Source organism: Osmerus eperlanus, chromosome 8, assembly GCF_963692335.1.
Source record: "Osmerus eperlanus chromosome 8, fOsmEpe2.1, whole genome shotgun sequence".
NCBI classification, from domain to species: domain Eukaryota; kingdom Metazoa; phylum Chordata; class Actinopteri; order Osmeriformes; family Osmeridae; genus Osmerus; species Osmerus eperlanus.
In genome coordinates, this window is record NC_085025.1 from 9,597,847 (window position 1) to 9,624,314 (window position 26,468).

Below are 26,468 nucleotides of genomic sequence, written 5' to 3' on the forward strand. Positions count from 1 at the left end.
AAATTACATTCATTTAATATGTAAGTGGACAGTATCTATAGCAACTGGACCAGACTGTTTCACTGAACAGCTCACCAACATTTGTTCAACCAAAACAACAACCAATAAATAGTACACAACACACAGGTGGCTATTAGTGTTTGTGTGTGTGTGTGTGTGTGAATTTGTGTGTTTGTTGGTATTTGTGTTAGTGTGTGTGAAGGAGGGCAGTCTTAATATATAATCATCATGGCTGGAACGCAATACAGTATGTGAGGTATCATCGCAGAATACTTCATATAAAATATAATTTACTCCTTATAAGGCAGTACAACACATAGTGGACAGTCCTAAAGATCACTCCACACTTCACTAGAAGTAGAAGAATATTAGATGAACACTGTCAGAAACAGTTTTTTTAAAGCACAAACACACAGAGGAGAAAGAGTTCCCTCTCACTTCCTCCCAACTGTGGCCAGGGTCCTGGCAGGTAGATAGTTCCTCTCCTCCTTGGCACAGGTCCCGGTAGGTCCGTAGTTCCTCCTAACCCTGGCACAGGTCTTGACAGGTACACAGCACGCTACAGCACAGCTACAGTACAGCTGGATTGCCATTAAACATCACTTTACAGGGGGGGGGGGGCTCTTGAGGGGGTTAGGATGGAATGGAAGACAGCAGGGTTAAGGTGTGTAGGCGGGGTGGAAAAGAGCATGGTTACAGTGGGTAGATGGGCTGGGCAGGGTGGGGTAGAGGATATCTGGTTTGGGTAGGGTGGGTGGGAGTGCATTGGCTGGGGTGGAAGCAGTGAGTCTCCTCATGTGATGCGCCCCCCTGGGACTTTTTGTCCACTGCTGTGAAGGGGTCACTCAGATGCCAGGGGTCTGGTCAGAGTGGGAGTGGGGGTGTCAACTGTACATCCAGGTGTCAGCTGACCGGTATAAGTCAAGCCTTACACCTGTTGGGGCACCTGGTCTCTGTAACCTGGGGGACAGTTTGGGTGGGGGGGGTGAGGGCGAGGGAAGGGGAGAGACGGGGAAAAAGAGAGATGGTGATGGGTTAGAGAAGGACAGGGACAGGGGCACAATCTCCCAAATTAGATGTGTGCTGTTGCGCCTCTAAATCACCATGGAGACGAGGAAGGTGCTGCAAACCAACCTCTGACATTTGCATGAGGTGCTTAGGTGACACACACAGGCGGATGTATATACTGTAGGATGTTACACACAAGGTGAGGACACTAGGATGCTACACACAAGGTGAGGACACTAGGATGCTACACACAGAGGACACTAGGATGCTACACACAAGGTGAGGACACTAGGATGTTACAAACAAGGTGAGGACACTAGGATGCTACACACAAGGTGAGGACACTAGGATGCTACACACAGAGGACACTAGGATGCTACACACAAGGTGAGGACACTAGGATGTTACAAACAAGGTGAGGACACTAGGATGCTACACACAAGGTGAGGACACTAGGATGCTACACACAAGGTGAGGACACTAGGATGCGACACACAAGGTGAGGACACTAGGATGCTACACACAAGGTGAGGACACTAGGATGCTACACACAAGGTGAGGACACTAGGATGCTACACATACCTACCTTCAGAAACTTGAGTTCATAAAGGTGCAGCATAGAAAAAGGTACAGAAAAGACACAAATAATGAGAAACTACAGTTACACACACATTACACAAAATGTGTATTACAAATCTATTACACAACCTAAGGAAAGTAGAGGAAGAAGGTTCGAAGTAGACACGTTGAACACTGATTCAAAAACATTCAAAAAGCAGGGAGAGAGCAGAAGAAAACTGGCAGTGTTGTAGGGGGACCATTTCCTGTCCTCCACTCCCACACACAGGCTGACATCCAGGGCTCCACCCTGGAAAAAGACCCTGCTCCACCATCACAATGACTAGTGTCTCAACGGGAGGGAGAGGAAGAGAGGAGAGGGCGGGGCATGAGAAGAGAGATGAAGAAAGAGAGAAATAGAACATATACACATGGATACATACAATAGATACATGATGAAAAGAAATGTGGGTTTAGAAAGACAAGACATAGAAACCCACAGATATATAGTTAAGGAATCTCAACAGACAACAGACAAACAAGACAACAATAAGCCTGTATAGTGTATGTTTGTGTTGCAGATATGTTCTGAGGTATACGTACTGGCCAAGATGACCATGTCCATGCCCCAGAATATACTCATGATCCAGCCCACCATCACTATGGCTGTGAGGATCTGAATGAAGGCTGCAGCTATGTTCAACCAGAACACGCAACACACATGGCGGTCTGGCAGATCTGTCCGGGCTCCACACAGCACCGTGAATGCAGACACAAACGTCCCTGGGGAGAGAACACAAACAGTCAGGGGTTTGGTCCTTGTGTTTGAAGTTCTATCTACAGTACCTTGTTGCTGATGTTGTGGTGGTGGTGGGGGGGAGGGGTTGGTGAGAGAGAGACAGGAGTGGTTGGTGTGAGACAAGGAGGTTGGTGTGAGATGGGGGGGTTGGTGTGAGAGACAGGGGGGTGAGTGGAGTAAAAGAGGGAGGTGAGGCATCTGTCAGAGTACCCTTGCATTACTCTGATCACTGTAATTATCATGAGCATTCCCTATAGCAGAGCACCACGGTCAATATGTTGGGGAGGAGGAAGCAGTACAAGTCAATGAACAAAAAATGCAATGTAATGTTTATTCTTGTTATTGTGAATGTGTATCTTCAAACATGCTGGTGTTCCAGTATATAAACTTCACAAGCATGGATACAGCATGTTGGCCTACATAAGGCTGCCTTTTTACACTTCCCTGAATGAAAACACATCTGACCTGACAACTAGAGTGTGTGTATGTGTGTGTGTGTGTTAGGAGATGGTTTGTCATGTTGCTATTGTGCCTACTCAAACCAGAGATTTGAAATGTGTGCTAGAGACATGCCCTGAATTCATAACACTAGAAAGGGCCAGCTCAAGGACAAACTCGTCACTGGCACACACACACACACACAAATTGATGTTGAGTGAGTAGTCATGTGTTATAAGACCCCATGGAGCAAGAGGGAGCTTCGAGAGAGGGCAGAGAAGGAGGGCGAAAGCAACAGCCCACCAGGTTAGAAACTGCATTTTGAATCAATTAGAAGCTTTTTTTCAACTCAGGCCACAATTCCATTATAGGTTTGGCCAATCAAATGTGTGGTTACAAGCAAGCAGATCAATCCTCTTCCCCTATTTGTGTCATACAACAAAATTGATGGAGGCATGTTCTCAAGAGGAGCTAAAGCAGCTTTCTGACAGGGAGCTAAAGCAGGAGTCTGGATGATAATGATGCCTTTTCATACCAGGGAGGAGAGGCTGGGAGTGTGTTATGCTATGAGACAATGTGTTACGTATTACTCATTATACCGCAAAGCACCAGGAGAGAGAGTGACAGAGAGTGAGAGAGTGATATAATTAGATAGTGAGAGAGTGAGATAATGAATGAGAAAATTAGAGAGTGAAAGAATGAGAGAGTGAGAGAATGAAAGGGTGCGAGAATGAGAGAGTGAGAGAATAAGAGTCAGAGAATGAGAGTGTGAGAGAATGAGATGATTACATGAAAAGCATGTAAAATGTTATATGAAAGCATGTAACATGCTTTCATGTTACATGCTACCTCCTTGCTACATAAACCTTTTTATTACATGTTACCAATTTTCCACATGAAACTCAATGCTACATAAATGCTACTGAAACCTCATTGCTACATGCCATCAAAATGCTAAATTAACCTCAAAGCTACATGCTAATTAAAAAAATAATAGCTACCTTAATTATGACAACATAACCCCCAATATACAGTACACAAACCTCTTGGAGAATTGCATAAGGCAGGTCCAGAATTTCAATTACGGAATTTTCTGTTATGGACAACTTCAACAGAGGTTAAATTAATGAGTCATGGTATGAAGTGTATGCAATTAGCATCTCCTCAAATAACATCCTCCCTTCCTCAGCCAACTCATGCCATCCTCCCTCTCTCTATCACTACCCCCCCTCTCTCTATCACTACCCTCTCCCCCCTCTCTCTATCACTACCCTCTCCCCCTCTCTCTATCACTACCATCTCCCCCCTCTGTCTGTCCCTCTCAACCTCTCTCTATCACTAACCTCCCTCTCTCTATCACTACCCTCCCTCTCTCTATCACTACCCTCTCCCCCCTCTCTCTATCACCACCCTCTCCCCCCTCTCTCTATCACTACTCTCTCCCCCCTCTATCACTACCCTCTTCTACCTTCCTCTGCCACTCCTCTATTTACCTTCCCTCATTCCCTTCCTAATACTACCCAATAACCTGTCTCTATCCTCTTCCCTCCCTACCTCCTCCCTTCCCCTGCTCTAATACTCCCTTCTTCCTCCTCTCTCTTCTCCCTCTTTCCCTTCCTCTAATATCCCCCTCTACTCCCTCTTCACTCCTCCCCCTCATCCTAGGTCTTTGGTGGCTCCACCACCCTTCTGGTAGTATTTCTGCTGTCATGGCAACAAGCAGAACCAAAAGAACGCTACAATGGAGGCTGTGCGTGTGTATGTGTCTCTCTCTCGCTCTCTCTCTCTCTCTGTGTGTGTGTGTGTGTGTGCATCATGCACAAATGTCACTATGTACCTTTTTTCCAGAATCCTTCTCAACCCAGTTGAAAAGCCTAGGGTCAGAGAGAACCTCCACCAGTGTTCTTCTACCCCTCATTCATCCCTGTCATCCCTCTTCTCCCAGATATATAGAGGAGGACTTCCAGCTGCCTCCTTCACCCTAAACAGACATCCTCATCCTTGACTGCCTCCTTCCTTCTGTGACCTTTTCACTATTGGATCTACAGTATATCCACACATAAAACACACACAAACACACACACACACAGTTTCTTTTTAATAGTAGGCCATTGGTAGTTGCTGATGCTGTTGTATGTCTTTTATGTCCATCGTGACAGGAATCTTTGAATATATATATTATTTTCATTAGGAGGCGCATCCACAAGCAATTTACATGGCTCCATTTAACATCATTTGGCAGATGACACATGCCAGAGCTGGAATCTGCAGGCTGTCGTCATGACTGACTGGCGCTGTGTTGGTGCCAAGCACTTGAATAGACATGGCACCATCTCTCTCTGGCGCTCAGCTGCTGCCTCAGACAGAAGACAGAAACACACACAAACCTACAAGAACACCTGGATTCTAGACAGTACAGTAGTATACAGTAAAGTAGTATGATAAACCAGATCGTTTTCACTGTGAAGCCATTTCGCTCTACACACTCACCCCACACCAAGCCACAACTGCTACACCTGATTTCTATCTGCTAATAATAACATACGCCAGGACCAGATTAGGTGGCCATGATACAACCATTCCCTGTCGCTTGGGTCTGTATTCTTGCATCCCCTCCCCATCTCTTCCTCTATCCTCCAGCTCCCATTTCTGATATTAATCTACCAAGGTCTGAGGAGACCAGCTGGGACCCTAGGAGTCATGCGCCACACCCAGAGTCTCCTGCCTCAACCATTCATTATTCATCAATGTATTCATTCCACCATTGTTATTCCTTCAAGTAAAACTACTAAATGTATTCAGTTCTTGATGAGGGTCTTGGAACTCATAAACACAGTCACACACAGTGTCAACCTCAACATCACCATAGGGATGTGTAACAAAGACAGAGACCACAGGCAGGGGTGGAAGGGACACATGTGACTAAATCAATAACTGACATCAATAACATGTGCATTTATACATCTTAAACAGCGCTGACCTCAGAGACAGAACATGTGTAGGACTGACACCGCAGGACCTCTCATTAGGAGACAGACCCAGAGGTTCTCAAGGAGAGAGAGAAAAAGGAGACCTACAAGAATATAAATATAAAGGTGATATAATTGACAGAGAAAAGAACAGTGGAGGAGTTTGCTGCCCTTCTCTGATGTGTCTATATCAAAAGGACTACTGTGTGGATGTGTGCCTGTTCGGACACAACAGACCTCATTAGGTACAGGGGAGGATCTGTGGATCAGTCTGACCCCCCCCCCCCCCCCCTACACACACACAAGCACGAGAGCACACACACACCATTGGACACATAGGAGGCACTCTCTCATGCCAGTTAACGAATATGAAAGAATGAGAAGGAAAAAGGAGGAACTGGAAAATCATTTGAATGTAGGAATGAGGGGGGTGAGGGGTCTATGCATGCTTGAGGTGTGTGGATTACACTGACATCCAAAAGCCCAAAGTAAAAATCCAGTAATCCAGTCAGTATTTAAAACTGAGTATTATATGAATCTGATGAGACTCTACCAACATGAAGTGAGGAAGAGGAGAAAAGGACCCCCTCGCCTCCAGACCTTTCACCCTCCAGTGAGATGCCTCTGATACTGCAAGCTCTTCATCCCCTGGGGTTGGGAACTTATTCCAAATATGCGCTTGTGCCACCGGAGCCTCGCTGACAGTTGTTACTGGCTACTCACTAATTTAACAGAGAAAGACTTGCTTGTTCGTCGGCAAACTACACCCCGCGCATCAATTAAATCAAACATCGTTCAGTCAAGTCACAAGCCCGCTATTACATCAATTCAATGTGTTGATATATTTTTATATTGATTCATAATGTATCATTCAATTAAACCCACACAATGGTAAAGCGTTGAGATAGACAGATTCCCCAGCACTTAGTACATGAATCATCCCCTTACCTAGTCCAGGTACAAAAGTGTTGAGAAATAGGCAGAAAACAGCTACAGGGAATGGCATGTAGGGAATGGCTGCGCGCAGAGGTCCTTTCTTTTCGCGCACTTGAACAACAACTCCACTGGATGAAGTCGTACTGGTCACCGTTACTCCCTTCTCGTTCATCTCCGTGTCTTTCTGGTCCATCTCAAGCTTTTTAAAGAATATTCACACTTTGCACCTGTTTCTCACAGTCTCTTCCCACTTCACAGCGCGCACACCTTGACGGTAACAAGGTAAAATGTGAAAAACTGCCTAAGTGGTCGGTTGTAGTACGTGTGAGCGCGTTTGCTCCACAAGCTTCTCCTCTTCTACCCAGTTTTGCGAGTGAGAGCACAAGAGAACTGAGTTACTGTTGACACCATGCGTTTAAAGAGGCAGTGACTTGTTATAACTGCTATTGTAGCCCATCTACTCGACAGATGTCCCAGCATTTGGAGAAAAAAAATTGTATGTGAGGGCGAGAGACAGGGTGAGAGGAATAAACTACCATCTCTATCTCCACCTGAAAGCTAAAAAATAAAAGGAAATGTAAAAATAATTTTAAACCACCATCAAACCAGGCTAACAGATTGTTACGTGGATGTTTGTGAATGTGCAAGCAAAATCTCAGCCTAGACAAATGGGTTTGCGATGACTACCCTGGGAGCCACTGTAGTTGGCCTGAACTCTGGGGTCAGAGGTTATACAAGGACTAAATTAGAATCCTCCCAGTAGTCCGGGGGTGAAAGGTCAACTATTAATTTACAGGCATGCCTCACCGAAGGTGGACCTCATTAATTTACACAACCTGTTTTAGGGGGACCAAACTATATATTTTACAGAAAAAAATCCTACCAAGTGTTCCTTTAACATGGCAGACCAGCCATAGAGTCGAACAGCATGCTAGCTTAAAACTTTGTCCGGGCTCAATTCTTCAGAGAGTCATTCCTATGACAATGTAACATATTTATTTAGCAGACGCTTTTCTCCAAAGGAAGGGGGGGATTGATGGCAAGAACACAGAGGCGAATACAGAGATGATGAGCCGAGGGGATTCATCGAGGAAAGGGGGAGGAAAGGGGAAGAAGAAAAAGCAAAGGCAATGAACCTGTGTGTCTTTCAATTTAAGCTAGTGAAGATGGGGGTCAAATGGCTGAGCGGTTAGGCAGTCGGGCTATTAATCAGAAGGTTGTTAGTTCGATTCCCGGCCGTGCCAAATGACTTTGTGTCCTTGGGCAAGGCACTTCACCCTACTTGCCTCGGGGGAATGTCCCTGTACTTACTGTAAGTCGCTCTGGATAAGAGCGTCTGCTAAATGACTAAATGTAAATGAACAGGGATAACCCAATGAAGGAGAGGCATGTCAAGCCCACTTCCATCACTTATTGAGGGACAGTCTACTAGTACAAGCTATTGCCGGCAAAACAGAAGGATGCATCCCATCCCAGCCGAACACCAGCTTGGATTGTACAATGACTGCCCATTACATGACCCACATGATGGAGAGCATCTCCAGTGTAAAGAGCCCAAAAGTATTTTGACTTCCCTCCCAGGCCCTCACATCTCCGAGACTAACCGACCTGAACACCATCCAAACCTGTTCAACCACTCTTAAACATCACTCCAGGGTTAGGTTTTGTTGGCGGTACATTTCCTGGGTTAGTTGGTTAAGTTTAGGATTACGTGTTGAGTTGGAGTACATTTAGAAAAAATACATATTGTTCTTCCTGTGCACAGGCATAATTGTTGTCGTCCCCATTGGATATTTCTGAAACGTTCCCAGTGATTCTATATGTAATTCCTAAAATTGTCACCAGATGGCCCTGTGGGACCAATTATGTTTCCGCTGTCCCAACTTTTCTCTCTCTCTCTTATTTCTCCCTCTATCTTTCTCACGCAGGCCCACTTAGGGCTGAAGCCTGAGGTCAAGTTAAATGAGCACGTTCTGATCCACTGCTTGTTCCTCTCCCATAGTTTCCTCAGCCAAGATATCTCCCAAAACCCTCCATAGTGAGTTAGTGGTTTGGAGATGTACCAAACACAAACACTGCCACATCATCTCTTACAGCTGGTCTGAGTCACTGTCAGACATGGATGGTACCTCAGCCAGAGTCATTATCTCAGCCAGTCAGTCAAGGCCGTAATCATAATACATATTGGGGGGGACAATATTCCCCCAATATTCAAATCTGGTCAAAATGTCCCCCTCAGTATATTTATAAATGTGCTACGCTACGACAGGCAACCACGCACGTTTTCCGAAATTATCATTAAAAAATGCATTTGTCCCCCCCAATGTTGACTCCATGGCTACGGCCTTGCAGTCAATACCTCAGCTAGAGAGTAACTCAGCTAGAGTCAGTACCTCAGCTAGAGTCAGTACCTCAGCTAGAGTCAGTACCTCAGCTAGTCAATACCTCATCTAGAGTCACCACCTCAGCTAGTCAGTACCTCAACTAGTCAATACCTCATCTAGAGTCAGTACCTCAGCTAGTCAGTACCTCAGCTAGTCAGTACCTCAGCTAGTCAATACCTCATCTAGAGTCAGTACCTCAGCTAGTCAATACCTCATCTAGAGTCACCACCTCAGCTAGTCAGTACCTCAACCTGTCAATACCTCATCTAGAGTCAGTACCTCAGCTAGTCAGTACCTCAGCTAGTCAATACCTCATCTAGAGTCAGCACCTCAGCTAGTCAGTACCTCAGCTAGAGAGTAACTCAGCTAGAGTCAGCACCACAGCTAGTCAATACCTCATCAAGAGTCAATACCTCACCTAGTCAATACCTCAGCTAGAATCAGTACCTCAGCTATAGTCAGTACCTCAGCTAGTCAGTACCTCAGCTAGTCAATACCTCACCTAGAGTCAGTACCTCAGCTAGTCAATACCTCATCTAGAGTCAGAACCTCAGCTAGTCAATACCTCAGCTAGTCAGTACCTCTGGCAGTCTAATGAGGATGTAGTGTCACAAATTCACCTGATGGGGGCAGGTTGGGTTGATTCACAAATCAATAACAGGGAGTGTGTGTCTGTATACAGACCGATGTTTCAGCAGCTAGTGTGTATTTGTGTGTGTTTATGTCTGTTTCAAACAACTGAGACAGTGTCATACACACACACACACACACACCCACGCACACACACACACAGACAGACACACACATACTGACACACATTGTTGTCAAGACACAACCCAACACCATTGTGTACTTACACAACATTAATACCGTTTTCATTTCTGTCAATTCAGAGATTGATATTCCACATTTGCCTACCTTCAGTGACGTAAACATAACGTGCACTGATGCACACACACAAACACACACATGGAACATTGGCATTTGTGACAAAGGCACACATTTGAACCTTTGCATCCTTGTGGTCATCATTGATCGTCAATCAATCTTGGGAAGGAACACAGAGTTATACTCAGCTCAAGTCAACAGAAAACACTCTGATGACTTGAACACTCATGACTTGAACACTCTGATGTTCAATAGCAATAGCAACTACTATGGAAACAACAGGGTCACAATGCCACGTCAATACAAGACGAGAATACAATAGAAAGCATAAGACACAATACAAAACAAAACATCACATGCACATCCGACTTCACCTCCAGTGAGTTTATCACGTGACTAGGGCTGATCTGGTCTGCTTATTGACCATGTCTGGAGGCTGAAGTCGTACATGTTCTGATAAGGGGAGTGAAGCAGGAGGGAGGGGAGGGCATCACTGGGGTCAGGTCAACTTCCTGCCCTCACATTCGGCTGCAGGAAGGAACAGAACACCAGAACAGCACAACAGTTTAACCATGTTTCGACAGCGTTACAACTATCCTTCCACCACACTTCAGTTATTAATCACTCAATGGTTTTGTGCTCTGGGAACTCCAGTACCATGACCATGATGGACATTTTTTATTTATTTTTTGCTTAGTTGGTGGCCATTCACTTTATCCAATCGTTTAGTGTTGGAATATTGCTAGGCTCCCAGCTATTTGAACTGAAATTATGATCAAACTCACCAAGTGTGGTCATGGTCACATCGACCATTAAGCCTGTCTCTAATCGCGACTTGCTCAGACTTTCTGACCATAGAGTGACCACAATGGGTTAGGGTTAGAACTATAAGTAGCGTTTGGTCATTGTCAGCATTTCTCTGACCCAAAAACCACAATGATGGATGCAGGCAAGAATGTAAACAGAGGGAAACAGAGGAGGAGAGATAGAAAGAAGACGCACAGAAGTGGCAGAAGAGAAAACATTTTCTTAAATTCATTTATGGCTGCCGGCCAAGCTTTCACAGATGGACATTGCCTTCTATCTGCCTTATCTACTTGGAGAATTGTAAAAAGACTGGAAGTTGTTACCAGTAAAGGGACCTTCTGGAAGCTCTCTGCAGTTTTTTGTTCTGTGGGAAAAAGTGTTGTTTTATTGCACTTTGTTCCACAACAAACCTTTGGCACAGTTCTCTTAAAAGAAACAAATCCTTATTGGAGGTGAATTAAGATCTTTGTTTCATTCTGCCTTCTTTCTTTCTTTCATGCACTGACCCCCGCACTCTCTCTCTCTCTACACACACACACACACACACAAACACTCACACACCATGTAAAGACAGCATGCAACACTTAATTAAATTATACATAATTTGGATCTGTGCAGCACTGCAATTGCCATATAACTTCGAAATGTTCGCCATCTAGTGGTGTCTATATGAAGGGCCTTTGGATTATTTTCTTCCATGTAATAGTGAGTCCTGTGGCCAATATGTCTTCTATGCAGCATAACTGGATATTATCTGATAACTGCCTAATGAATATATGTATGTGTGTGTGTGTGTGAGCATGTATGTTTGTGGTGTGAGAGAGAGAGAGAGAGAGAGAGAGAGAGAGAGAGAGAGAGAGAGAGAGAGAGAGAGAGAGAGAGAGAGAGAGAGAGAGAGAGAGAGCAATTGAGAGACAGACAAGAAAGATATAGCTAGATACATACAGAAAAGACATTGAGAGGACATTGTGACACATAACTACTGTTCATTGATCAAAACACAGTGGAACTAACACTTAAACACACACACACTAACACACACTCCCGCAAACACTCATGCAAACACACAAACGCACATACACACACACCAGTCCCCTGGATGGGATGGGAGCCTGGCTTACAGGGCAGGTCGAGTCAGCGAATCTGATTAAAGGCCATGGAGCCATTTAGTGGAGGCTTACTGAGCACTCTCCAGCATGTCAGCCTGGGTCACCAGAGCTATTCAGTCATTAAGGTCAGTCCCACAGCTGATATATAGAGCTGCCATGTTGAGAGGCAGCGAGCTGTAGATGTACACTTTACAGAAGGTACTGTCTACAGTATACCTACACTCCTGTCTGCACTTACTGTTCATGTCTATAGAAGTTTAACAGAATATAATTAGTTTAGATTTAGATTCTTGGCCACATCACAAACTTGGATAAAGTAATGTGTTGCACATGAACTCAGTGGTCGGTTTGAAAATGTAACATACATTTTTGCATTAGCATTAGCATTTGTGTTGCTTCTGGTCTGAACTCATGTTAAACCTGGGTCACTTACGAATAATGTTTATCTATGTCTATACCTATATGTGCCAAAGGGCAGGCTGGTTATAGGTTGATACGTTCCATCTAAGCATGTGCAGACTATAGCATGTACAGCAGGAGATGAGTAGGGAGGGGGGAGGGGACTTTTACAATACCATGGAGGGGGAGGAGGAATGGGAAAGGAGGGAGGAGAGAGAGGAGTTGAGGGGTTAGGCAGGAGCAAGCGAAGGAGGGAAGAGGGGAGGCTGGGTGGGATGCAGGTTTGGCTCACATTAATCTGATAATTGACTTCCGGAAGAGGAGGAATCTGTGAAAAAGATGAGACAGAAAAGAGGATGAGGGAAAAGGAGGAGGAGAGGATGAGTGGAGGAGGAGAAGGGAGAGAGGGGCGGGTGGGTGGGTGAAGTTGCCATAGGGCAGAGAGCACAAGCTCTTGTAGCCAACTCTGGCTCTGGCTTTATAATAGCCCAGAGTCTCTTCATCTCATTTACTATGACGTGTACACACACACAAAAGCCTGTCTGTACGTTCACAGCTCACACACTCCCACCTGCATGTGCATACAGCATGAACATGCGCACATACACACAAGGAAACAGCTTGCACACACACACACATACCAATGTTCTGTATGTACAAGAATCGGAATCTATGTCAATCCCATGTCGGCCCTTTGATGTCACAAGGGGCTAGTCTGTGGCCCAATCCGGTGTCATCCACTTCTAAGGTTAAAGGTCATGGTTAAGGTTAGCAGCTATATTATTGGTGGGCCCCAGACACTGAGACAACTGGCTCATTTAACTGCGCTATACTATAGCTTGTTTAATTTTCATATAAGGTTTCAGCATTTTGTCTTGTACGTAGTCCAAAAAACATTTAGCAGACCACTACATTTAGCAGACACTCTTTTCCAGAGCGACTTACAGCAAGTATAGGGACATTCCCCCACCCCCCCCCCCCCCCCCCCGAGGCAAGGAGAGTGAAGTGCCTTGCCCTAGGACTCAACCTTCATATGTCCCAGTCGGAATTGAACCGGCAGCCTTCTGATTAGTAGCCCAATTGCCTAACTGCTCAGCCATCTGACCCCTAATTCTGTAGTCAAATAGGTTTTGTCAGAGGGTGTCTCATGCTCGATTTGTTCCACTGACAGACACCGCTGCAACATGAGATGCAACACGTCCAAATTAATTGTAGTCAGACGGTCAATGCATTCACAAGATAAAGGTCTATCTCTTTGGATATGCTGAAAAACAGGTTGATGAGTTCTATGGAAACAACCTAGGATTTATGGGGACAATATTGGTGCAGTGTGAGTGTGTGGTTGTGAGAGAGAAAGAGAGGAGAGAGGAGAGAGAGAGAGAGAGAGAGAGAGAGAGGAGAGAGAGAGAGAGAGAGAGAGAGAGAGAGAGAGAGAGAGAGAGAGAGAGAGAGAGAGAGAGAGAGGAGAGAGAGAGAGAGAGAGAGAGAGAAGAGAGAGAGAAGAGAGAGAGAGAGAGAGAGAGAGAAAGAGAGAGAGAGACGAGCAGGTGAGACTACATGAAAGGGACACTGTGTGTCTGTGTGTGCGTGTGTGTGTAGGTGTGTGTGTCACTGTACATACAGGGGTAATCTGCAGTAAGATGGTTTATGGGCTCGTCTACGGTGACGCAGATACACCTGTGAAGCTCTTTCTGACAGATTCTCAGTGACAAGTAGCCCAGTCTGACACTATGGCCTATAGCCCACATACATACTACTCCAAAATGACACATACACTCACACACACACACACAAACTCTCTCTCTCTCTCTCTCTCCCTCTCTCTCTCCCTCTCTCTCTCCCTCTCTCTCTCTCTCTCTCCATCAGAGATGTTGTAGACAACACACTAATTTCCACTAGAGGGCGATATTCCATGTTCCACTTTACAGCAGCCATCTACAGTATGGGGGCTGAGAAAATGCCAGGTGGACATGGGTACTTTTGATGGGACTACTAATCAACTTTAGGGGAATCATTCATGAGTATTGCTTTTATTTATTACATTTACGTTATGGCATGGACCTTATTGTAACTATTGAGGGTCCACTTCGGCCAATCTCATGGGAGATCATTTTGGATTGACACCAAAAGCAACATGGAAGTGGAGATGGATTTATTTCATCTGCGTAAACTGCAGGGGTAACTTCAGAACGTTTCCCTGCACACGGGCTAAAAACGATTAGTCAGAGCACCTGTCTGTCAAACCTTTCCGCCCCGCCCCGCTCCGCCGTTCGTTACATGGGAAACATATTCATCAGAAACCCTTGAGCATCTACAGCGCGGGACCTCATCGTCGTGACGCACGATCATTAAGCGAAAAACGTCCACAATGTGACCGCCAAATGGTACAGCGGAAGTTAATTAATTATTTGCTTTGCTGACCTAAGTACAGTGCGTAAAATAGGAACTTCGGCGAAGAGACTCCAACCCACTTGGGTGCAAATGTTAACTAAATCAAGAACGTGTAAGATTCTTGCGGTTTGTTCTTACCGAAGCGATTGTGAAGAGACTGTGCGAAAGGAATTACCCGCTGAGGACGTGTAAAACCCATTTGAACCCACAAACTGATATGCGCTTCTGGGTTATGGCGACACAACTGGAACAGAGAACGCACGGAAGTCTACAGATGCAGAGCATTGCATGATCTTCACTTCATGAGGACATCCTGTTACCCATTCAAATATTTAGTCCATGTACTGGAAAGGTTCTTGTAAAGGAGAGACCCAATTCCTAACATTATGAAGCGCAACGCTGGAGCATAACAGTTGGCCACTCAGGCACTACTAGAATACTTGTGCGTAAGAGGATGACCCTTTTTGGGATTTTATTGTTATGATTAATAGCCTATGATTATACAGGTAGAATCAGCCAGCTGATGTGGGAAGCCTGCTCGGAAAAGCTACTCCACCGGCAATACGTCTGCATTATTTCACAGCCACGCAGAAGACAGAGTTAGTCTTAAGTTTGGACGTTTACATTTTGTTATCTACCTCTTAAGATGGGCGATACAGTCGATTCAAGTCCGGTGGACAGCTGCCAAGATGGGGAGAGCAGCAACCTCAGCGTGCTCAACTGGGAGCAAGTGCAGCGACTAGACGCTATCCTGACCGAGTCCATTCCCATTCATGGCCGCTGGAACTTTCCCACCCTGGAGATGAAACCACGGGACATTGTCAAAGTGGTCAGGTGTCGCATGGAGGAGAAACGGATACACGTCCGGGAGGTCCGTTTGAACGGTTCTGCGGCCAGCCATGTTCTTCACGAGGACAGCGGTTTGGGATGGAAAGATCTAGACCTGATATTCTGTGCTGATCTAAAAGGGGAACTGGAGTTTCAGACAGTGAAAGATATAGTTTTGGATGCGTTATTGGATTTCTTGCCAGAAGGAGTAAATAAAGAGAAAATCACACCTGTGACCTTAAAGGTAGGCCTACTATAACATACACTCACAATCCACACACCCATGGTTGGGCACAATTAGGATACAATCGCAAAATACCGCAGTTGGAGTTGCAAACTATGTATTTGTTTGATTTTGTATGTGAATGTGTGCTGAAGTACTGTAGGACACAGTTTCACAAAAGTTTGCCATGTGCATGTTCTAGTTAGCACACTGCAATACTTTAGTAAGTCTATGGATTTTCTTTGTGTGAACGTTTTACAACTACAGCATGCATTAACCTTTCATATAAATAAATCTGACCCAGACGCCTAAACTGCATAGGGATAAGGCTTCAGATAGTAAAAATGGTGGTTTCCACTACAAAGAGGATTCCGTCTAATCCAATTGGAAGCGGATCCGCGATAATCAGTGGGTTCTCAGTTACCTAGATACCGTACTTATGCATGACCCAGCGCCCGAGCTGTCCAGTCAAGCAAACGACGGCAGAGTACAGTGGGAAATACAAAATCCATGTTCTGATAACATATGGCACAACAGTTTAAAATGTTCAAAATAATTTGACACAGCAAACGGTTTTGTTATTCTTTCAATTATATTGTATGTTGTGCCTTTCAGTGTATATGAAGGCACATGAAACACACTCATGCAAGCACACAGACTATCACACACAGACACACTCTCTGTTACCCTGTTGTATGTGTACACATTCTGTACATATATGGGTAGATCAGTAACCAATACCTGTTTTTGTGTCGCCAGGAGGCCTATGTGCAGAAGATGGTGAAGGTGTGCAATGACTCAGACCGCTGGAGCCTTATCTCGCTCTCCAACAACCGCGGTAAGAACGTGGAGCTCAAGTTCGTGGACTCTCTCCGGCGCCAGTTTGAATTCAGCGTGGACTCCTTCCAGATCCGCCTTGACTCTCTCCTCTTGTTCTACGAGTGCTCCGAGCACCCGATGGCCGCCACCTTCCACCCGACCATTCTGGGCGAGAGTGTGTACGGAGACTTCCCTGTAGCCCTGGACCACCTGCGCAAACGTCTCATCTGCACGCGCAGCCCAGAGGAGATCCGTGGAGGCGGCCTGCTCAAATACTGCCATCTGCTGGTGCGGGGGTTCCGCGCGGCCTCCGAGCCCGAGATGAGGCTGCTCCAGCGCTACATGTGCTCCCGGTTCTTCATCGACTTCTCCGAGGTGGGCGAGCAGAGGAGAAAGCTCGAGTCCTACCTCCAGAACCACTTTGTGGGCCTGGAGGACAGGAAGTACGACTACCTGGCCACGCTGCACGACGTGGTCCAGGAGAGCACCGTGTGCCTGATGGGCCACGAGCGGCGCCAGACGCTCAGCCTCATCTCCTCGCTGGCGCTGCGCGTCCTCGCCGAGCAGAACGTCATCCTCAACGCCGCCAACGTCACGTGCTTCTACCAGCCCGCCCCCTACGTCGCCGACGGGAACTTCAGCAATTACTACGTGGCCCAGGTGCAGCCCGTCTACACCTGCCCCCCCCCCCAGCACTACGCCGCGCCCCAGTACCTCCACCCCATGTACGGCACCTGGCTGCCATGCAACTGACGGGGGGTGCTGACGATGCGTGGACACACACACACACACACACACTCTCAGGCACAGAGTTTGAACCCCAACTTCCGAGCCGTGAGTTTCCCTGACATGATAGGGAAGGAGGAGACGGTTTCTCTGCTTGATTTTCGGAGCGAGAGATTGGGAGCTTTGCTTTGGTTGTTGTTTAGTGCACGGGGTAGGGACCGAAAAGAAAGTCAAAGAAGGGGAGATGAGAGGAGTAAAAAAACGAGAAGGACTGATTTGGTATTGAGAAGAAAAGTGAGAGAGAGAGAGAACAGGCCAGATGAGTGGAGAAGAGAGGAATGAAGGAAGCTGAAGAGATGAACCTCTTGGTTCCAGACTGGGACTAAAGAGGAGGCTTTTCTCTCAAAGGCCCAGAGGAGGAGGAGGAGGAGGGACTGGATCTTGAGGGTAGTCTGACTTAAGAGGATGCCAATGTTAGCTTTTGGGCTATCAGGCCAGTCTCCGATCCAGACATGGAGAATACATTCTACACCTGGGTGGACAATCTAGCACTGCCAGGGTGATGTGAGGGAAATGTGTCTGGAAGCTGAATACTACAATAATAATGCAGTTAATTATTGAACAAAGCCAATGGAAGAATTGGCTGGGACTCTAAATTATTGTAATTGACTCACCACTTGTAAGGATATAGCCTTACAACACACACACACACACAAACCTGACACACACACACACACAAAACAGAAAGTTTTAAGAACACGCTAAGAGCTGATCTTTCAGTGTTTGCCAGGGAAAATGAGAAGCGAGACCAGCTCCCACTTACATCACAAAACCTGATCTGAACATTGTTTACAAAGATCTGTTCAGTTAGATACCCAGGTTTTGTCTCTTTAACAATGTGCTTGTGAATAGTTGTTTTTTAAGTGCCTAATGCCTAAAGGGATAAAGAAAATGAAGATGAAGCATCTTCATTTTAGATTAAATGAAGGTGGGTATATTAAAGATAATGCGTGTCCATAGGAATGTACATTTTGTTTTGATGGTTTTAATGAATGTGTAGTTAACAGCAGTGTAACAGTCCATGGACAGTTAACTGTTATCCAGATAAAGAGACACAGTTTGAGGCTTCTTGGTCTGTGAATTTGTAATAAGTCAAGGCTCAGTCTTATTTTTAAATTAAAATACAGGCAAAAATATGTATTTACTGGATAGTAGTACAGGAATAAATGACTAAAATATATTTTCCCCTGAAGAAAGGAGTAACAAAGAGCATTGATTATAGATGGTAAGGTTTGTGTTTGAGGCTTTATGAGTGTGATCAACAAGAAGGAAGAGTGTGATAAGAATGAGTGACTGAGACTCCGGTCTAGTGGTGACCTCGTCCTGTGTCCTGTTTGTAGGAAGGGTGGAGGTTCCACTGTGCATACAGGGATGTAACCATGGTGAGAGATAGAAGAAGGGGGAAACGAAAGAGCAGTGACGATGTGAGGGACTGGGTACGTACAGAGAGCGGTCAAAATGTTGGAGAATAAAATATATCATTTTGACACTGTACAGGGATAGTCTTGACAGTGTAGAGGCATCGTTTTCCTGTATAGAGGGCTCAGTTTGACAGTGTAAAGGGATCATTTTTACAGATTTTTTCATGTATGTGTGGTCCATTTAACTTGTTCTTCGCTCAGCAATGTTGACTTTTATGATGCTGTTGTGTGCAGAGTATTTCATATGAGATGTGATAAAGGATGTCCCTGTAAAACATTTTCTCCTTTTATTTTCAGAAGGGAATACAAACAACATGTTAACCAGATGAAAATTAAGACAATCCTCAGAATTAAGTAATTATGTCTATGAATTACATCATGCTTTTAGCTTCGTGTTTTTTCTCGTAGGCGCAAACTTGCTTCATATTTTGGCCCCATGAGTGCACAATTCTCACGGACAGATCTCTTATTTTTTTATCATAATCTCTCTATTTTTGTACATGTTTGGCTAAATGCAAGTCATGTTGATAGCCCAACTCATGGTGGCTACAAAAAGTGTTATTGTATGTGTCTGTGTGTGAAATTCACTTTAACTATTATATACACACACACACATACAGTTTATGTGTGTGTAATTCTTTTAAAATACAAATGTTGAAAAGTTATCCACCATGTTGCTTTTGCAGTGTATTTTGTTTTCTTTGGATGTTTTCTGCTACCTTTATAAATATTTTTTTGGTTTAAAGTTTGACCATGGTGTAATTGTGATTTCCATTCAGTTTGGAGTAAAACAAAAAAGATGTAAAACAACACAAGTGTCTGTGATGAATGAGTTGATCATTAAATATGGAAGAAAAATAGTCAAACTGTCCTGAATTCAGTAATGGATTAATGACTTTAGTTACACTAAATGGTGAAGGGGTTAACACTTACAGTCCACTTCTGTGGAGACTGTTGTGGAAGTTTTTGAGAGAATCAATCGTTTAAGCTGAAGTCGGGTGAAGTACAGAGTTAATGTTTATTTGACGTAGATTTAAACATAATAACATTATCAACATAACATCATCGACACACAAACATAAGACAATAACACAAAGACAATTTCATACAGCTCCATCTAGCATTCTAGAATGGAACCGGGAGAATCCAGCCCACCAGCACTACCCAGCTGATGGCCCTGAACCCCCCCAGAACATTCTAAAACAGACCATTTTATAGATACGACAGTTCTCAAAAGTCATTGGTCCATCCTACAGACATGCAGCGATACCAAATCTCTTCTGTCATTGGTTAAATCCTTAGAACAATACAGTTGAATCCACATTGTCTTCAGACCAACCGTCTCTTCCCCCCAGGTGACAAGAACTCTCTCAGGTCACCCAGACTTCCCGTCTCTTAGACTTCACGTCTCCTAGTTAGGTGTCATAAAACTGCAAATGGCATCTCTACCAAATGGAGTTGAATCAACATTCATTGTATCAAGCTACTTAACCAACTGTAAACTTCTCCTAAAACACATTCATTGTACATAGGCCCAAAATTTCTTTCACAAGACATAAATGTTTTAATCGTATATAAACTGTTGTGACATTTGTTTTGAGTAACCAGGAAGTAAAGTGAAGTGTTACTATGAATCAACTATACTAAAGATCTTTCGGATTACAACATGATTGGGATTCATTTACATCAATACTTTCTTAAAGGTTATTGTTGATTCTTTAGGGTTTATAACTAAATCAAAAAACATTTGATTGACATTTTTAATAAATCAGAACGTATTCAAATCTATAATGGTTTTTTAAACTATTTACAGAAGATAATAATTGGCATCCGTTATTGCTGACTACTGTCCCCTTCAAGAGACTGAGGGTTAGCCCTAATTGGCACAGTGTTGAAGATAGAGAGTGAGAATGAGAAAGAAACTAGTGTGGTGTATCATGGCAGGTTGATATACTGTGAATCGCCAAACCATGCTACATGACCCTCATACCCTCTCAGTGGGAACTGGAGGTGTGCACAGCAGAGCATGAGAGGTTTTTTCTCCAGAAATGTTATAAACCCTCATGTGGGTGTTGGTGGCACAGTAGGTCATTAGCATTAGCATGGATGTTAACCAGCGGGATGGGTCAAGGGGGGGGGGGGTTCAGAGATCCAGGGCAATGTGATCCTCTTTCTAAAAGGTAAAAGAGAGAGAGTGAACTCTAAATATAGCCCCCCCCTCCTTGGCTATGATAAGGACATTAGCCTGTCTGTGGAAAGCTGATTAGCTTCCATTATAAGCATGTGCTCAGCGGCCTAGTGAAGTTACCACAGCGGGACTTACCGCCATTGTCATGTAACTCACAGAGACACACACACACAAAAACCCACACACCTGGCTTGTCTTTTAGGTCACTGTATCCTCTTCTCTAAGTAGAAGGGGTGAAGATTCAGTTCACTTCCTTATCAAGGGCTAACAGTTACTGAAACCAGGGCTTGAGGTGTTTGGGATGTTAGACAACTAAGAATAAATTGCAGTTGATGGGTTTACATTTACATTTATTCATTTAGCAGACGCTTTTATCCAAAGCGACTTCCAAGAGAGAGCTTTACAAAGTGCATAGGTCACTGATCATAACAACGAGATAGCCACAAAACATTGCGAGTAGCCAAAACATGAAGCACACATTGTGAACAACCAAAATAAGTGCCAAAGGGAAGAACCATAAGAGCATGTAGTTAAACAAGTTACAATTAAACAACATGAACTGCTATAAGTGCAAGTGTACCTGTGGAAAAAAAAGCAAGCAACAATAATAAAACAATATATCACAATGAGTACAAAAATTTAAGTCAGTTACCACTAACCACAAGAGCAACAAGTCTCTAAGCAAGAGTCATTGTGATCCTTGAGGAAACTAACATCGGGTCAAGCGAACCATTCCTAAGTACCGTTGTACTCCCGGAACAAGTGCGTCTTGAGCCTTTTCTTGAAGGTGGAGAGACAGTCAGTGTCTCTGATGGAAGTGGGGAGTTGATTCCACCACTGGGGGGCCAGACAGGAGAAGAGCTTGTGTTGGGACCGGGCGGTCTTGAGCGGTGGGACCACCAGGCGGTTGTCTGAAGAAGACCGTAGGTGACGGGTGGGGGTGTAGGGCTGCAGGAGAGACTTGATGTAGACGGGTGCAGTCCCGTTCACTGCTCGGAAGGTCAATACCAGGGTCTTGAATCTGATACGGGCCATGATAGGTAGCCAGTGGAGAGAGATGAGGAGCGGGGTAACATGGGAGCGTCTGGGTAGATTGTAGACCAGGCAGGCCGCTGCGTTCTGAATCCTCTGAAGAGGGCGGGTTGCACGGTTGCACAGTTGATGGGTTGCAAACAAGGTTTTGTGTCACAAAATCCAAATTGAAAGGACCCGGTAGTGATTTATTTCTGACTCATTTCTATTTGGCAAAGTTCAGAATAACTGGAGGAAGGACTGATCTGAATGCTAGCTCTATACCAGGAGGAACTCTCACCAGATGCTCCACCGCCACAACATTGAGGCTTGCTATTGGCTGATGAGTGTTTCAGTTCCTGTGTCATGACGCAGGATAGGCAAATGCAGACATGTTTTGATTTACGAGTGAAAATCAAATGGAGACAGAGGGGATTCAGTTCTCCTGGAAATCCTCACATCTGTCCATAGACTTCAAAGGAGAAATTCTTCTTTGTATTGCTCTTATTTAAAGATGAACAATATTTCAATACAATCTGTCACTTATAGAACATATCCTAAGAAGGATTGATTGATGTTATTAGGAAATAAAAAGAGTAAAAAACTAAAAACAAAAAGAGTGCTGAGTTGCAATACCTCAGAACTCATAACTGTTCTTGTGTGTCTATCAGGACAGATTACCTTGCTCTCAGTTTTGAAATGTGTTTACATTTACATTTACATTTAGTCATTTAGCAGACGCTCTTATCCAGAGCGACTTACAGTAAGTACAGGGACATTCCCCCGAGGCAAGTAGGGTGAAGTGCCTTGCCCAAGGACACAACGTCAGTTGGCATGACCGGGAATCGAACTGGCAACCTTCGGATTACTAGCCCGACTCCCTCACCGCTCAGCCACCTGACTCCCTGTTGTTGCTGTAGTATAATTGAAACTGTGCGAGTAATATGTATTACTCGCTGCTCAGCCACCTGACTCCCTGTTGTTGCTGTAGTATAATTGAAACTGTGCGAGTAATATGTATGAACAACCCAATTATTTACAACTTATTTCTTTAGCAACATTTTTTACCAGGAAACAAAGTCATTAAGAGACATAACCCATCTTTGGCCACAAACAATTTAATTCTTTATCAATACATTAATGATACTTTTTTGTGTGCATTTTATCAGAAATATTATTGTTTGTCGAAGGCCCATTAATCAAAAATAAATATTATCTATGATCATTCCTAACATATGTCTCAAAAGATTGATAATTAGTTAAGGGTCATAGGCCCTACACAAACACACACACACACATTGGAAATGTCCCAGTTGGATGAACAGGGCCAGGAGTCCATCCAACTGGACACAGCCAAGGCCAAAGGTCTCAAAGTACTCAAAAACACTGACTGTGAGAACAGCTCTGAATGTGAATGTGTGTCTGTGTGCAAGTGTATATGTGTGTGTTTGGGGGGGGGTGGGGTGGAGAGCAATAGGAGAGTGAGCTAGACATGATCTTGGGTGTGCATGCTGAATGTATATAATTTCAGCAGAAAACTGACAATTTATTGCTCTCAGCTAAATCTAATCAATTTGATTGTTATTTCCGCTGTGTTAGTCCAGTATATCTAATAAGGAAACAAGTGGCCTTAACAGTGAAACTGTGAACTTCTGAATAAGGATGAATACTAACCATACAACAACACAACAACAAGACACTCTCTCACACACACTCTCAATCTCTAACACACATTTTTCTTCTTTAAGGTTGTGAAAGATAGTGGAAAGCATGCATTTATAGTAGTATTATTATTGTGATCATTATCACACAACAGTAACAACTTGTTGCTGACATTTCTGGTGATGTGGCTCATGTCTGACTGGTAGGAGTTAGTTCCAGTGAAAAGTGAAGTGTCTGCCCAAGCACAGACCATGTGAACCATAAAACAACAGTTTAAAAATGTAGCTTTCTTTGGAGCAGCTCCCTGGTATCTGAGCTTACAACAGGATGTGTGTATGTGTGTGTGCATGCGTTTTTGTGCATGCGTGTGGGACTAAGTGTGTGCATGTGTGTGTTTACAAAACCCAAGGAGGTTGAGAAAAGCTGCGATAGATGTAGGCCAGATGGCGAGACAGGGAGAGCCTAAATGTGGGGAAACGTAGGGAACATACAGACAGGCAGGAAAACACATGCATGTGATAAGGTGAAACATTAAAAAGGTACTGTAGGACTGTCAGAGGTCAGGGTAACACAAAAGGTTATTGTACTGGTAGTAAAGACAGCATGTGAGTTTGTGTATATCTGTATATGTGTATATGTGTGTGTGGGTGTCACAAGCAAAGCAAAACTCTACCCCTACTGATGATACCATCGAACCTCCTCACAAACACCCATTCTTACCTGCCTCAGAATGATAGTCATTATCACATTCTAATCGCCACACACCTGCCACTGCAGGGCTCAAGCCAAAAACACACCTGCGCTCAGGAGCTGTAAGTATAGCTATGCCACTGACATACACCTTCCTTTCAAAGTAATATCCGCCTCCTCAAACTAGTGCAGAATGGAAAGCTTGTTTATCACTGTATAAAACTGTCATTAGGTTTGGAGAATTTTTGGGGAATTCTTTATTGGATATGCACACATGTGGCTGGACATTCATGACATATGCATTGTTGGTTTTGAAACTGAAAGACACACACATTGGACATTTGTACCTTACACTTAGATGACAGCAATGCATATTAATTAAGTAATATTTTCTAGCAGAGTTTTTTTTTTACCACAGTTAACACAGGTTAAACCACAGTATTTGATCAATTCAGATTGTTGCGCTTTACTGTAGCCAGAAAAATCCTCCCACAATTGCAAAACCAGAGAAAAATATGTCCACGGGAGTCAGGTGGCTGAGCGGTTAGAGAATCGGGCTAGTAATCAGAAGGTTGCTGGTTCGATTCCCGGCCGTGTCAAATGACGTTGTGTCCTTGGGCAAGGCACTTCACCCTAATTGCCTTGGGGGAATGTCCCTGTACTTACTGTAAGTCGCTCTGGATAAGAGCGTCTGCTAAATGACTAAATGTAATGTAGAAAACAATAACATTTACTCATCTTTGGATGTGTTGTATTAGGATTTGTTTGAAAGCCTTTATCAAGCAAGCCAAGTGTGCAGTTGTGTCTTGGACCTGTGTTTGCCTTCCTACTGCTTTTCTCCCTGATACAACCTAACCAAACTGATAATCACTGGTTTCATGAAGCAGATTGCATGAAGCAGATTGCTCGTGAAACACTTCCACTGTGGCTAAACTTTCTTTTCTTTTTTTAACTTTTACAATAAAATGATAGCTGTACAGTCACACACACCAGAGCACCGTTTTCACGTTGTGATTTCCCAAACTGTGAAGACCTCATTTGTATATCTTTGGCAAGCAACAGTAATGAATAGTCCTGTGTATTCATCTTTGATGAATGATGTGGGTACATTGATCCTTGACCCATTGGAAGACTCTTCCAACTTGCCTTGAAGAAACTTCTTCCTTCCGGATCAGTCAGTGTATTCATCCTTACCTGATCTATTGAGCACATGCTACTGTTGACGGCTGAAGGGCTAGATATGTGGCCTCTGTGTCCATAGAGGTTGAACTTTGACCTTTGTAAAACACTGACCCGGCACTGCTATTGGAGAGATGTTGGATAATAACATTCTAGAAAATGTGCTTTTGGAACAGGCTTAATTTAATGGTCAAGTCCTATCTCATTTCCTTTGCTCTATAGCTTTCTGTCTCTCACACATGGTTGGTGCATATCAGCCAGTGAGCTACAGTAACAATTTGAGAGGAGTAATCAGGAGACACTCTCATTAATCAAAATAGTTTAGTCAAAACACTAAGGCAGCACTTTCTATGACTATCAATCAACTCTTCCACTTAATCTTCCAACAACCACAACTTTTTACACTTGCAACCAAATGATACGTTGCTGTTTTATCTCAAACTCCCCTTTCCACTTATTTTCCTCATCCTCCTCCTCCCTCCCATCTTCCCTTCTCATATCCTTCTCCCACCTCTCTTCCATCACTTCTTTCTATTTTTCCAAAGGGGGTTCTTTATCCTTTTTTTATCAGTGAGAATGTTGATGACCTAGGCTCAACAAAAAGCTAACAGAATAAAACAGTTGTAAAACATCTTTAAATAGTCATCCCTCATGTAAACATTTTTTGGCCATTTGTGTGTGTGCGTGTGTGTATTCTTTTCAAGACATATGAGAAGCAGAGGGGAAATTGATTCTCTCTCTACAAGTCCAAAAGGATCTGTTGAAAACGGAATACATTCTCCCACACGAATGTACAGTACATCCTGTACACACAAACACACACACAAGGGAACCCCGAGCCGAACACACACAAGGGAACCCCAAACCAAACACACACACTAAGGGGAAACAGTCCAGATGTTTCTATTGCTCACAGTCATATATTTGTTCATCCATATTGTAAATAAAGTGTGGTGGGGGAGGTGACTGGGCGGG

General features: G+C 44.1%; 2 protein-coding genes across 4 annotated transcripts; one reads left to right on the forward strand and one right to left on the reverse strand.

Annotated features, from left to right (window-relative positions):
• Positions 1 to 390: 390 nt before the first annotated feature.
• On the reverse strand, positions 391 to 7,068 carry stum (stum, mechanosensory transduction mediator homolog). Of its 3 annotated transcripts, none has more exons than XM_062467150.1 (3): positions 6,721 to 7,068; positions 2,170 to 2,349; positions 391 to 960 (listed from the first exon to the last, which is right to left on the reverse strand). In XM_062467150.1, exons 1-3 carry the CDS (start codon positions 6,899 to 6,901, stop codon positions 929 to 931), a joined length of 393 nt encoding a protein of 130 aa, XP_062323134.1. In that variant the 5' UTR covers positions 6,902 to 7,068; the 3' UTR covers positions 391 to 928. The 3 variants fall into 3 exon arrangements, with proteins under 3 accessions (XP_062323134.1, XP_062323133.1, XP_062323135.1); XM_062467151.1 differs by lacking the exon at positions 391 to 960 and adding an exon at positions 979 to 1,603; XM_062467149.1 differs by lacking the exon at positions 391 to 960 and having other exon boundaries at positions 974 to 2,349.
• Positions 7,069 to 14,243: 7,175 nt separating this feature from the next.
• LOC134025038 (terminal nucleotidyltransferase 5A-like) lies at positions 14,244 to 18,000 on the forward strand. The gene is made up of 2 exons (XM_062467828.1): positions 14,244 to 15,758; positions 16,497 to 18,000. The coding sequence occupies exons 1-2, from the start codon at positions 15,333 to 15,335 to the stop codon at positions 17,307 to 17,309; spliced, it is 1,239 nt and encodes a 412-aa protein (XP_062323812.1). The 5' UTR covers positions 14,244 to 15,332; the 3' UTR covers positions 17,310 to 18,000.
• The last annotated feature ends 8,468 nt before the right edge of the window (positions 18,001 to 26,468 follow it).

Excerpts from the sequence above, each read along its gene's own strand:
- stum (XM_062467149.1), bottom strand. The coding sequence starts at position 6,901 with ATGGACCAGAAAGACACGGAGATGAACGAGAAGGGAGTAACGGTGACC. Across the intron at positions 2,350-6,720 it reads CACTTTTGTACCTGGACTAG|GGACGTTTGTGTCTGCATTC; the intron begins GTAAGGGGATGA and ends TTCTCTCCCCAG.
- LOC134025038 (XM_062467828.1), top strand. The coding sequence starts at position 15,333 with ATGGGCGATACAGTCGATTCAAGTCCGGTGGACAGCTGCCAAGATGGG. Across the intron at positions 15,759-16,496 it reads TCACACCTGTGACCTTAAAG|GAGGCCTATGTGCAGAAGAT; the intron begins GTAGGCCTACTA and ends TTGTGTCGCCAG.